General features: G+C 46.4%; 1 protein-coding gene across 1 annotated transcript in view; it reads left to right on the top strand.

The window, feature by feature from the left end:
* ODAD4 (outer dynein arm docking complex subunit 4) overlaps nucleotides 1-13,240 on the top strand; it is a 300,717-nt gene extending 287,477 nt beyond the window's left edge. The window contains exon 12 of the mRNA XM_069634493.1: nucleotides 12,939-13,240. Coding sequence (XP_069490594.1) covers nucleotides 12,939-13,069 — 131 coding nt within the window. The 3' untranslated portion in view covers nucleotides 13,070-13,240. The remainder of the gene's footprint in view (nucleotides 1-12,938) is intronic.
* Nucleotides 13,241-13,661: the final 421 nt, after the last annotated feature.

The raw sequence follows: 13,661 nt of genomic DNA, 5'->3' as shown, positions 1-13,661 counted from the left end.
CAGGAGCGGAGCGCAAGGGCATCTACATCACGCCATAGGACAAGGGCCACCGCCACCACCACCCCCAGCCAGATAAACAGGCCAGACCCACAGGCAGTGTGCCTGACCGGGTGGAAAGCCAGCAAACACCTGCTGCCAGTGTGGCCCACACACATCAGGACCAGCAGCACACACCCACAAGAGATGGAGGGGTGTCCCTTCCAGCGCCACCAACCACCACAGATGTTGTGGATGCCAATGTGGACCCCGAAGGTCTCACAGTTGTGTCTACTACAATCACCCCAAGCCTCCTGAACACCCCCCCCACCCCACATGGAGGCCTACAGCAATGATGATCCCTGCCTCCATGACTCTGACCTCAGGGATTCGGACGTGTGCCCCTTCGAGGAGGACAGCACCCAGGATGTAGGCCCGTGCATGCTCCACCCACCACTCCAGCTACCACCACTCCAGCTACCACCAACACCTTGGAGGCACGCCTGTCGTGGGTGGAGGCACGACAGGAGTCAATGCTCGTACTCATGCAGCAGTATATTTCCGATGGGGAGGACACTAGGAGGGCCGTTGCTACTGCCATTGCAGGGACCACAACTGCCATTGGGGAGACCACAGTGGCCATTGCTGCAAACACTGTTGCCGTGAATGTGTCGGCCGTCCTCATGAGGGACTATCTGGGAGCAGTCGCCCAATTCCTAACTTCCATCCTGCTCCATATGCAACGGCCACGCCTTGGAGCAGGCGTGGAACCTGCCTCGGACACATCGACTGCTACAACACCTGCATCCTCTGTCCCCGCAAGCCCTGTGCGGATGACCCGGAGGAGTTCACGGCACTCGGAGATGCCACCCCAGACAACAAAAAGGCCAGGAAGTAGAGTGCCCAGACAATGGGAGTGGGACACATGGTTGTGGGTGAAGGGAACTATTTCTTGGAGTACATTTGGGGACATTTGGGGTTTGTAGGGTGGGTTGGGGGGATCACTGGGGGTTTTTGGGGTTTGTAGGGTGGGTTAGGGAGTTCACTAGGGGTTTTGGGGTTTGTAGGGTGGGTTAGGGAGTTCACTGGGGGTTGGGGGGAATGAGTGTACACATTTTACCCTGTTTGAAAAAATACACCAGTTGTGTGCCAAAACAATCAATGCCTGGACATTGTTCATTTTGTGCATATCCATTTAATGTGTGATGGTGTTCAGGGGCCAACTCCCAACAGTCCAAGTGTGTGCATGTCCACATGGAGCCAGTGTGTCACTGACACAGGTCTATCATAGTCCCTGTGGTTCAGACGTATTTGTGAATTAGTGCTTGGCGTACAGCATGGCCATCCCGTTCACGTACTGGCAGGGGGCTACTTCACCTCCGTCTCCATCCTCATCATCCTCACCCGGGGCATGCATGTCAATGTCAGGTGGCAGTGGTACATTTCTCCGGACGCACATGACACAGGCCATGGTGATCTTTGCCACCTTCTCAGGCCTATATAGGAGTGCCCCACCAGACCTGCTTAGGCAGTGGAAACGCGCCTTCAACAGGCCAACTGTCTGCTCATTCACAACACGGGTGTGGGTGTGCACACGATTGTACTCCTCTTCATGGCTGTTCTGCAGGTTCCGCACAGGGGTAAGTAGCCACGGCCTCAAAGGATATCCTCCATCACCTGCAAGCAAATACAAATAGGTGTGTGTCACTCTGAGCTGCCACTTCAGGAAGCACAGTCATGGCGGCATATGCAAAATTGTCACATAGATGCATTCTATACTGTTATGAGGTGTGGTAGTTTGGATGGCGTTCAATAGATGATGCAGGGTGTAATCATGCATGCTGAGGCGGATGTACTGTGGTAGTACGACAATGTTTAGCCTACCATTCAAGCAGTTAATTCTACACTATGCATGGTCACACTAGCCACATTGCCACAGTTGCCATCCTTTACAGTCATGCATTGCTTGCCATCACCATGGTGGCCTGGTTGTGCCTCTTACTTGTTGTCATCGATATGCATTATTTGTTTAATTTGTGCCAGTGATGTGTCATGTTCCGTTTGGGAGGTTCAGGTCTGGAGTGTTTGGAGAATGCATGCATTCTCCAATCACCGACAATTGCCACCTAGGTGGTGTATGCATCCCCCCCTTCCTCAACCAGGTGGAGTATGCACCCCCCCCTTTCCCAACCAGGTGGAGGATGCACCCCCCCCCCTTTCCAATACAGGTGGAGTATGCATCCCCCCCTTTCCCAACCAGGTGGAGTATGCATCCCCCCGCCCCTTTCCCAACCAGGTGGAGTATGCATCCCTACACATCAGTACCCCAAAGCACTGCCATGGGACAGTTGTGCAACTCACCAAGCAGCCAGGCACGTGGTCCAGCATGTCGGTCCATGTGACTGGGTAGCGTGGAGTTGCGCAGTACCATGGCATCATGTGTTGATCCGGGAAATCGGGCGCAGCAATGTGTGATGATCTTGCTGGAGTCACATACCACTTGCACATTGATGGAGTGGTATTGCTTGCGATTGCGGTACACCGCCTCTATGGCATGGGGGCTACCAATTCCACATGGGTGCAGTCGAGGACACCAACACAATTGGGCATGCCTGCCAGTGCATGGAAGCCTACTTTGGTGTCGGCTATCTCCTGGGCAGTCCGTGGTAGGGATATGTGGGTGCTTGCGTGCTTCAGGAGGGCATCCAGCACTTGGATCAACATGCGTGAAAATAGTGGCTTTGAAATGCCATGCAGCTGGCCCACTGTGTGTTGATAGGTGCCTGTGGCCAGGAAGTGGAGCACAGACACCACCTTTAGTAGCGGGGGGATGGCAGTGCGTATTTCTATGAGGCTAGCAATGTCATTGTGTATCATGTCCACTATGGTGGTGATGGTGTCCCGGTCCAACCGGTATAGGGTATGGATCTGCTCAGGGGTTAGGTTGAATGGGCTGGGTCTGGTGCGAGGGATTGGTGGCTGCCTACGAGGCACTGCTGGCTGCGCTGGTGGTAATTGCTGGGCCTGTCTCACCCTCATTCTCCTCCTGCGTCTCCTCTGTGCTGCCTGTTGTTGCTGCTGTAGTTGTTGTTGTAGTTGGTGTTGTTGCTGTAGTTGTAGTAGTATTGGCATGTCCTCCAGCGCCATGATTGCAACAGCTGGTGGTAGCATTTTGGTGTTGGGAGGGGTGTGGTGTGTGGGTGTGCTCATTTTATACTGGCCCAGCCTCCATTGACTCCACCTGTGGGGACTGTGTGCACCTGTGGCAGTTGGCTTGTTTCCTGATTGCTGTTTGCGGGTGGTCCGCGATGCCTGTATAGCCGGCATCGTGCAGCCCGTGATTACCGGCTTTGCGATGCTGGTATTTGCATGTCTGCGTGGGTTGGGATGTCCTCCTATTACCGGCATGCCGGTATTTGCTCCCCGAAGGGGCGCGTGTACGCGCCCATGCCGCTATTAGAGGCACCGTTATTTAGGGTGCCTCTAATAGCGGGTTGCCGGGCCAGAATACACCGGAGCGGTAAGCGATGCCGGTAATCCTTTACCAGCATCGTTTTTCGCTTACCGGCAACCTCATAATGAAGCCCATTGTGTGGAGGAAAACAATTGGCTTGGTTTATGAACTGGTGTTTTGTGAAAGAGACATTTGCCTTACCAGAGAGGATACTGTGGAGAAAACAAATTGCCTTGGTTTTTGAACAAGTGTTTGTGAAGGAGACATTTACTGTACCAAGTGAAAGGACGCAGTGTATGGAAAATACATTTTGTGTTAAACTGAACAGAACGTTGTTGAATCAGAACTTTCCCAAGGGTATTCCTGAATTAATCCAGGGCAAGGGAGCCCAACCCTGTTGACAAAGAATACTTTCTAAAAACTTGTCTGTACTTTTGCACTGTTTTGTTGAACTGAAGACAGCCAATGATTCATGGTACACTTTTGTGATATGTATTAGTTCGAGGGCCAGATGTTTTTTGGACACCAGGTCATCTTTCTTTAGTTTTGGTTTGCTTGATAGGGACATGCTGGGTAGGATAAGGAAAGATAGGCGTTTATCTCAACCCTTTTTATTTCAATAAATGGCAAACATAACTACACTTTTTTGTTCATTTTACATTTCTGACTGCTCACAGTGGTCTGCTTCAAAGTCAATTGAGTCTTGAGACCTCTCAACCTCCCCGGGTCTCATTTGCTTCTTAACACTCACAACTCTCTTTGGCTTCTTAAATTCCACACTCTCCTTGGCTTCTTTGGTATTTCTGCTTTATTGGGCCTCTCTGCTTTCTTAGGCCTCTCTGATCCCTTGGCTTCTCCAACATTGTTGTGACACACTCTATGCTTCTAGATACTTGGTCCCCTGAGGCATGATTCTTACTTTATGTTCTCTCTCTCTGAGCAATTCCTGTTTACTGCCACATTTGGTCTAGTGCCTTTAGGCCACTTATGTGTGTCTGTATGGTCATCTTTTCCTAAATAGGTTTTGTATTTATTATGCCCTTTGTAACGAATCTGAGGATTTTGTCCCTTTTTCCCTAGGGGAGTCCTTTCCCATGGGGCGAGGGGGGTGTGTCCACGGAACAATAATCCCCCTGGGGTGGTGTACGGTGGGAAGATCACATGGGAGAGGAAACACTTTATGGGATTAGGTAACAACCCTCCCCAGAGAACCCAGTGCCCCCCTGCTTTACCATATTCAGCACCTTCTCCAACTCTAAATCATCCTGCATCCTCCTTGTATAGTTTAGTTTAGTTTAGTTTATTATTTGTATAGCGCCGCCTGGCCCTGAGGCATCCAGGCGCTTGACAAGGTTACATAGTTAATGCAGTGAGGTAAGCATAGTTGAGAGCAGTAATCAATACAATACAATACGGAAAGGGTTAATACAAAGCATCCCATGTTCAGGTCGTAGAGATCTATGTACAGCAGGTGAAAGCATAGAAAATTATCCGGGAGGGTTAATATGTACAGGGAGTGGGAGATGAGTACTCCTAGTTGCCTATTGAGTATGGCTGTTGTCTTTCATTGGCAAGAAGCCATGCTTTGACTCCGCTTCTGAAGCGGTAAAAGGAGGGTTCAGCTCTGAGCGTGGTGGGTAGGGAGTTCCAAAGCTTAGATGCAAGTACAGTGAAGCTGGTGCCACCTAGGGATGATTAAGGTTTGTGTTGAGACTGATCTGGTTAGGCGGGATGGAGTGTGGATCGAGAAGTTGTCTGATGGGTATCTGGGTGCTTGGTTGTGGAGACACTTGTGTGTAAGGGAGAGCGTTTTGTAATCGATTCTTTGAGGTATGGATAACCATTGATTAGAACGTCTGATATTTGATATGTGGTCATACTTAGGGAGGTTCAATGCTGATCTAAGTGCATTGTTTTGGATTATTTGAAGTTTGTTGATGTTCTTAATGCTTGTGCCCAGATATAGGGCGTTGCAGTAGTCGACTTTCGAAAGTACAAGTGCTCTGGCAAGCGTAATGCAGTTAGGGGTCGAGAGGTAGGGTCTGCACGCATTGATAAGCTTACAAGTGTAAGCAGTGGCAGATGAGGTGGCGTTGATTTTTCTGGTCAGAGTGAGGGAGGAGTCGAGATAAATTTCTAAGGTTTTGACGTTGTTGGAGGTTGAGATGTTGTTGCCGTCAATAGTGAAAGATTGGTATGATTTGTTGAGTCTGGTTTGAGATCCTAGGAGGAGCAGTTCAGTTTTGTCGTCGTTGAGGCATAAACCGTGGTTAGCCATCCATTCTTGTATGATGGAGTATAGAGCTGATATAGTTATTTTGTATTGCTAATTTCCTTCTGTGCTATTCTGATCTACACAACTATTTTGTATTGCTAATTTCCTTCTGTGCTATTCTGACCTACACAACCTTTTTTTAGCTTCTTTGACGGTGTACAAAAGCGATTTGAAACAGAAACGTTGTGTTTCTGCACACTCTCGTGGGTAATCCAAACTACATTACCCAGCATCCGTGCAGTCCTCTTTCGCATATTTAATTTCCATCTCGGCGCAAATGCGCTGGCGCGAAAGCTTTTAGCCGGTCTGTGCCGGTCCGTGGCGCTCCGGGCCGTGGGGCTGCTCTGCTGGTAACCCTCGCATTAAGGTAAGCGCTATGGGCATTACGGACGTATTGGCTCTCATTGCTAAGGAGAGAAACGATTCGAAACTAAGGTCCGCCGGTTTTCTTAGTCAGCTGTCTGTTGCTAATCCACCCGCTCAGGTAAATCAATTACGAGCATGTCCACTGCCCCAATCTGATTCCTCTCCGAAACAGGAAGTTGCTTCTATATATGCAACTAATGATGCTGCTACTGCCGTTAACCCAGCGCTCTCTGACTGTAATAAGTACTATATCTATCCTGACTGCACAAAATAACATAGCACAGGATAAAATCTCCACTCATGTCCTGACTCGCCCCAAGTCGATAGCGATGCAAAATGTAAATGTACTCTGAAATGTTTACTACTCAACACTCGCTCCTTGCTAAAACATGCACTAGAAGTCACCTCTTACATACCCACAAATAATATAGATATGTGCGCTATTACAGAGACCTGGAACCACCCAGCCTCAGGCCCCACACTAGCCTTGGCTATAACTAATGGATACAATATTTTTTGTCAAGACAGAAAAGAAGGGATGGGGGGTGTGGCCCTTATCTTTTAAAGACTCTCTTAACGTGTGGAAAGCTGACATATGTAACATAGATAACTGTGATATACTCCATGTTAAAAATTAGAATGCATGCAAAAAATACACTAAAAATCATTCTTATTTATCGGCCGCCAGAATCCATGAAGGATTTTAGTAATCAGTTATCTGATGTGCTTTTAACCTTCCTAAAACCTCTATCTAATGTCTTACTACTGGAGCGATTTAAATGACTGGTTAGGGGATAATGCTGATCCTCAAGCCAAGCTACTAGACAGATCTGTCAAATTTAGGTTTTTCTCAATTTATTGATGTGCCAACACATGTGAAGGGACACTCCCTTGGCTGGCTGAGTTGTCTTAATACCACCCCAGTTAGTTTAGATGTGAGTCCCTGTCCGTGGTCAGATCACTTTTTCATTCATTTTGAGATGATATCGGACAAAGTAATCCACAATAAGAAACCTTCTCTTAGTACTACGCGTAGCAAAAATCTTAAAAAGCTGCCACCTGTGGCTCTTGATCCATGGATCACTACTTTGAACCGCTTGATTAAAAACGACTCCTCGGTTGAAGATATTACTGCTGCCTACCAAGATATCCTTCGATAGGCAGTCAACACCTTAGCCCCCATTTCAGACAAAAAAAAAGTGTACATAGGGAACCTAATTCATGGTTCACTCGTGACCTACAAGAACTAAAAAGTACTAAAACTAAGGCACTCTATATATGGAAAAAATCTATCAGAAGTTGACAAAGATATCTACAATAGACATGTTAGGGTCTATAAAAAAGCAGTGATCGCTGCAAAAAGAGCTTACCTTGATGACCGGATTGCTAAAGCCCAGTCTAAACCCAAGGAGCTTTTCAAAGTGTTTATAGAATTGGAAACAAAAAAGAACACTATGCAGGACACCATTACGAAAGTGGTGTAATCAAGTACAGGAGGCTATGGACGCTAAGCTCAATAGAATTAATAGAGGTATCACAAAAGCTAGAGCAACATTATCATGTAAGGGTCATAAGGATACTATTATGCCTTCTAAATGTTGGAAAGAAGAAGAGCTTTTCTCTTTTAAGCCCATTACGGAGGCTGACCTTACAGTGATAATCCAAAATCTCAAACCATCCAACTGTAAGAGAGATGTTTGTCCTGCCCTAATGATCAAAGCATGTGCAACCTCGCTCATCCCTACCCTCTGCAAGTTTGTTGATGCCTCCTTTAGGGCCTGCCGTGCCTACCTGCATCAAACAGTCTTGTGTGACTCAATTATTTTTTTTTAAAACAGACCTTTCCCCTGATGATCTACTTAATTACTGCCCCATCTCTAATTCTCAATGTTTGCTTAAAATCCTTGATAGAGATGCATATACTCAACTACTGACTCATCTAAGAAATGCTGACATTTTGAACAAGAGACAATCTGGCTTTCGGGAAAAGCATGGTACTGAGTCTGCTCTGCCGGATTTAGAATCTAGACTCATCTGCCATATGGATTAAGGTGACCCCAGCATGCTGATGCTGTTGGACCAATCTGCCGCCCTTGACCTGGTAGACCACACTGTGCTGGTCCCCAGGTTGAGGGAGGTGGTGGGTTTCTCAGCTTCGGCAGCTGATTGGGTTGCCTCTTTTCTGAAAGATCGCCAATGGAGAGTGAGTAGCAATCTGGCAGATGCTAACACCAAGAAGCTGACTCAAGGAGTCCCTCAGGGAGCTTGTCTTTCTCTGATTTTCTATAACATCTTTACGGTGCCCTTTCTGGATTTCCTGGATAGTAACAACATAGAGTTTACAAACTACGCTGATGACACCCAGTGTATCATCCCTATTACGGGTGTCTTTTCGGATGATTAATATTAATAGGATTACCTTCTCATCCAAAGCTGGATGTGCTCCAATGGACTGGCTCTTAATACAAGCAAGACAGAATTTATGCTTGTGAGTACTGACCCTAGAATCCACAAACTAGAAGACCAATACTCCCAATTTGTGATTGATGACTGTGTTATAAAGGTTAAGAAAAAAGTCAAAACTTTATTTATGGGATTTATCCTGACTATAATCTCAACATGAAGGCGCAGGTTAGCAGTCTGGTGGCCTCGTCCACCTACTATATTAAACTGCTATCTCATGCACGCCCCTTTCTCTCACAAACTAGTAGGGAAACGCTAGCAAGAGCACTGATAAGTTCTAGTATAGATTACTGTAGTAGTCTCCTGATCGGCCTTCCAAACTGCGAATTGAACAGATTGCAAGTGGTGCAGAGCAACGCAGTTAGGGTTGTTCTGGACAAGAAGAGATCAGATCACATTTCTAAGGCGAGAAGGGAGTTTCACTGGCTCCCTGTTAAGGAACAAATTCTCTTTCGGCTCCTGTCTATATCTTTCAACTGTATGAAAAATTCTGGTCCTTTCTACCTCAATGAGGAACAAAGGCCTAAGATGAGTAAACACAGTCTCAGATCAAACAGCCACTCCCAGTTAATTGTCCCAGCCTGCAGACTATCGCAGACTAGGGTGGGAGCCTTTTATTCTGTGGCACCTATCGCCTGGAACAATCTCCCCTTGAAATTGAGAGCCGAAAATTCCAATAGAGTTTTCAGAAAAAGGACTGAAGACCTATCTGTTTAATTAACACTGTCATGGTCCTACCGTTAGCTCTCCTGCACCTGTATTAATCTCTCGTGGCTTTAAGCCGTTTGTTTGTTCTGTTTTTATGTAAACGCCCTTAAGCCCTAGGCTCAGTGGTTCTGCGCTGTATAAATTGAAATAAAAATATATTTTATTGTCAGGTCAGTCAACCTAACCAACATGACAACACTGAAAAACCTAGAAAGTACAAAATATCACACCTGTAGCATTAAGGCTGGTGCTTTGACGAAGATGATATCCGGGAGTTTAGAGATCACTTGCAAGAAGCAGAGCAAGTGGTCTAGTTTCTAAAGACCAGTGATTGGCCCAAAGCAACACATCAGTCTGACACGGGGGTTTGAAGTCAGTTCAAGCTCTAACTCTAGCCGAAGCACAGGAGAGAAGCGAGAGGGAGAGAGCCAGACCCCGGAGAGGCATAGCGGAAGCCGTGCAGGAAAGCAGCTGGGCCGAGCCTGAGAGAAGTGAGAACTTGCGCATAGTGAGGTAAAATCTCTCTACCCAGTGAAGCACGGAAGGGACAGAACGCTCAGCCGGAAAAAAGGGCATGAGACTGCGGAGGCACTGCAGATCCCACCGGATGCTCAAAGGCTACTGGAACCTCAAGAAGGGAAACAGCTACCCAGGAACCACCAGTACCTTTTGAGAAGGAAGCAAACAGGTATGTGGGTTGCCCAGGAGCTGTTGTTGGTCTGTGGGAGCAAATGGGTGAACCCAGGAACTCGAAAGAGAGGGTCTGGGACCCTGAAGCAGATACAACACAATAGTGTGAGTCTGGGACCCACGCCCAAAAATAAGAGGTTTTAGCACCCTAATGAAAGAGAGGGTCTGGGACCCTGAAGAAAACAAGAGAGTTGTATACTTGGCATAAGAATGAACCAAGCATATAAAATGCAGCAGCACATGTCTGGGGCCCACACCAATATGAGAAACCAGAGTTAAAAGTAAAGAAGCTCTGGTACCCTGTAGAGGAGAAGAGACGATTCATTGGAGAACACTTGCTTGGCAGGAGAGTGAAACAAGCTGTGGAAAGTATTGTGAGTATGGGCCTCGCACCCACATGAGAGGTTGAGGATAATAGGGTCACGAACCCTAGGACTGATACAAGAAATCCTATGCTTGGTAGCGGAACATGCCATGCTGATAGGATACAAGAACTGTGAAGCTAAGAAACAGTTCCTTGTGAATTATCCAGTAGTTCAAGATAAGAATAAGTCTAGAGGAATGTAGCACAACCCCAACATTGGAATCTTGTATTTTTGGAACATTATTTTGCATCACTGTTCTTTCCAGCTAAACTGGGAACTTTCTGTTGGCTGAAAGCACAACACACACGTTTTACTTTGGGAAGAGAACATCGTTGCACAGTTATCTTAGATTATTAGTGTTAGGAACAGAAATAGATTTTGGGACACCACAGTGACTGGCCTTTTAGTTTCGGGCTTCCTGACAATTTCATTAGTTTCCTTTGAGGAAGGGAACCCCCTCTTAGCTTTAGGGATAGAGAGGCATTTTTTCAACCCTCTTTTTATTAATAAAAGTCTATTTCCAAAAACATGGCACTATATTGTGTCTGCACCCTCACACCTGTTAACCTTCCTTTTGGTCCTTCTAATTGGTTTGTAGGCTTGGAGTAGTAATCTGGCTCAGCTGCAAGTCCAGTACCCACCACCATAATGTATTGTGGTATCACACGAAAGTCTTGGTCTCTGCTTCTGCTCCTGATTAGGTCACTGTTCTCCTGCAAAGCTCTCTCGCGGACAATATGGTACATTGTGATGAAGACGTGCAGGACCAATGCAGTGAGTGTTATTCAGCTGTTCCGTTTGCTGAGCACAAGCATTGTCATTTGTTCAAGTTGGGGCCATGGTCGTGACTAGCTTGCTTATATCGCACAAATTGGGGTCTTCTAGGGTCTGCTGTTGTTCTTCTTCCAGCTATTCCAAAGACTTAGGGGGCCAAACCTGCCTCAGTGCCTTTTACAGAATGATCCCCTCTTTCCCCTGGGTATTGCTGTGAGCTACGACTTGCATCTGTGTTATATGGGCTGGGCTTGGGTCACATACTTTTTATCATGTGGCCTTAGGGGAAAGGGCTAAAAGGTTATATTAATACCTGTCACCATTTTGGATTTCAAAATGGGTCTGCACCTGTGGGTGTTTGGGTGTTCTCCTTCTCTCTCCCCCTTTGACTGGGGTAGCTTGCTTTGTACTGTGTTGCTCCAGCGTGAAAACCAGAAATCAGAGGAGCATTTGGTAAGCAGTTCCTTTGTGTTCAGAGAGCTCTGCAGATGATTTTCAAGATGGCATCCTAGCGTTAAATGGGCTTGTCCCGCATTGCCACACAGCACGTCACAGATCTACCCCAATCCGGTGCACAAATACAATGCTGCTACTCCAAATGGTCAGTTTTAACAACCATATGCAGCTATAACCACTCCTGACTGGGATGGCCTCTAGGCGAGGAGCTAGACGTCTATAAAGGTCATGGGCATTCTGAGAAGGTTGTTGATCTGAGGAGTGGTCAAGGTACAGGGATTGTAGGAGATGGCAAGAGGTGGTGGTTGAGGCAGAGATTATAGAGACGGTAAAGGGTGCATGGAGTGAGGTGGCCTGGAGCAAGAAGAGGAGGAGGAGAAGAAGCTGAGACCAATACAAAGGTGGCAGGAGGGAACATTATAAAAGGAGTTGGAGAAAAGACGAGTGAAGAATGTGGGGAGAAGTTGTTGGCAGAGAAGGATGAGAGAAAAGAGGACAGGATACTAGCAGAGATTGGGGGGAACATCAGGAGAAAGCTTAAAGGAGGCAAGGTGAAGAGGTTAGAGAAACATTGATGTAGAGTTATAGAAACTATTAAGGAGTTGATTGGGGAAACATTAGATGAGAGATTGGAGGTTACATTCAGGAGGAAGCTGGAAGTGACACAGTAAAGTTGAGGACAAGGGATATCTAACAGTAGGTAGAGTTGAACAGAAGGAGCAGGGAAGCCGTACGCTTGATCCTGGGAGTGGTGGAGGTGCGAGTAGTTTTCAAAGCAGTCAGAATGTCAGCAAGGAAAGACAGGGTGCGAGTAGTTTTCAAAGCATTAAGAATGTCAGCAAGGAAAGACAGGGCGCGAGTAGTTTTCAAAGCATTAAGAATGTCAGCCAGCAGAGACAGGGCGGAGAAGAGATAAAAGGAGGTGGAGTGGTCTTCTTGGGAACAAGGCCATTGCAGCACATGGAGGAGGAAAGTGAGGTTGGGGCCCTGGGGGACAGAGCCAGGACCCTAAAACAGTGCAATAGTTAGAAAGCTGAAGTCAACCCAGCGGAGAAACCAATGTTACTAGCAGCTTGGTGGAAGCCCTGAGGCTTTGTTTACTACTACCTTGACCAGAGAGCTCGACTAGATTTGTGTGGATATATATTGATTTGTGTGTGTATATATAAATGTGTGTGTGTGTGTGTGTGTGTGTGTGTGTGTGTGTGTGTTTTCTCTGATTTACTGTAAATTAATCTAACTCAAATGCTGACTCTTTACTATCTGTCAATACTGTCATTGTACATATTGCCATTTTGAATGAAGAGTGATGTATAGAATAAGGCATCAGCCTGCTACTCATCTATTGGATCACATAATTAAAATACCAAAGGTATATCCATTAAGGAAAGTCTGCTTCACTCTTTTGCAGATGAGGAAACGCCTGCTGAGGAGCCCGTACCGGACACGACGGAGCCAGAGGTGAAGGAGACCCCAGAAGAAGCTGAGCAGCCCACGGAGCCGGCAGTGCCTACAGAGGAGCCTGTAACGCAGAAGGAGTAGCCTGCATTTCACACGCACCCGCACACACGCACGCCCCTCGCCCCGGTCATTTACAGCAGAGTCCACCCATAGTGCAGCACTAAGTTCGTTTCCCAAATAAAACTCCCTTGCAACCATGTTGAGATTTCCATATATATTTAATATGTAAATAAAATAAAAAAAACTAGATCATTATGGCGTGCATTTTACTTTGTTTCTGCTCCATCTGAAAGATGGGCAAAAGCAGTTAAGAAGGTAACTAATTAGGATTGTATTTTCATAAGCCACACCCAATTCATAGGTTTTAGGATAAGGCAGTGCTTTCCATGCATTTGCTGCATCTATCTAACTGCACCAATAAAAAAGTGGTCTCCAATTGTAAATTACTTTATTATTTTTTGCCACAGACTGTCTGAGGAGTACATGAGTGCAAACTTTTGGAAACATTTATGACCGATGATACGTTTTAATGCACATTTGGTAAACAACATTTATCAAAATTACTATCTGCACAGTACATCAACTCGACAAACTGGCACGCATCTTCTTACAAAAGTGTCTCATACAAGCCAGACGAAGCGGATATTGAACATTTGCCCTATAGGAAATGCAC

Source organism: Ambystoma mexicanum, chromosome 13 (genome assembly GCF_040938575.1).
Source record: "Ambystoma mexicanum isolate Mex_15411 chromosome 13, UKY_AmexF1_1, whole genome shotgun sequence".
NCBI classification, from domain to species: domain Eukaryota; kingdom Metazoa; phylum Chordata; class Amphibia; order Caudata; family Ambystomatidae; genus Ambystoma; species Ambystoma mexicanum.
The sequence above is the reverse complement of the archived record's forward strand: the minus strand, read 5'-3'. Positions and strand labels throughout refer to the sequence as shown.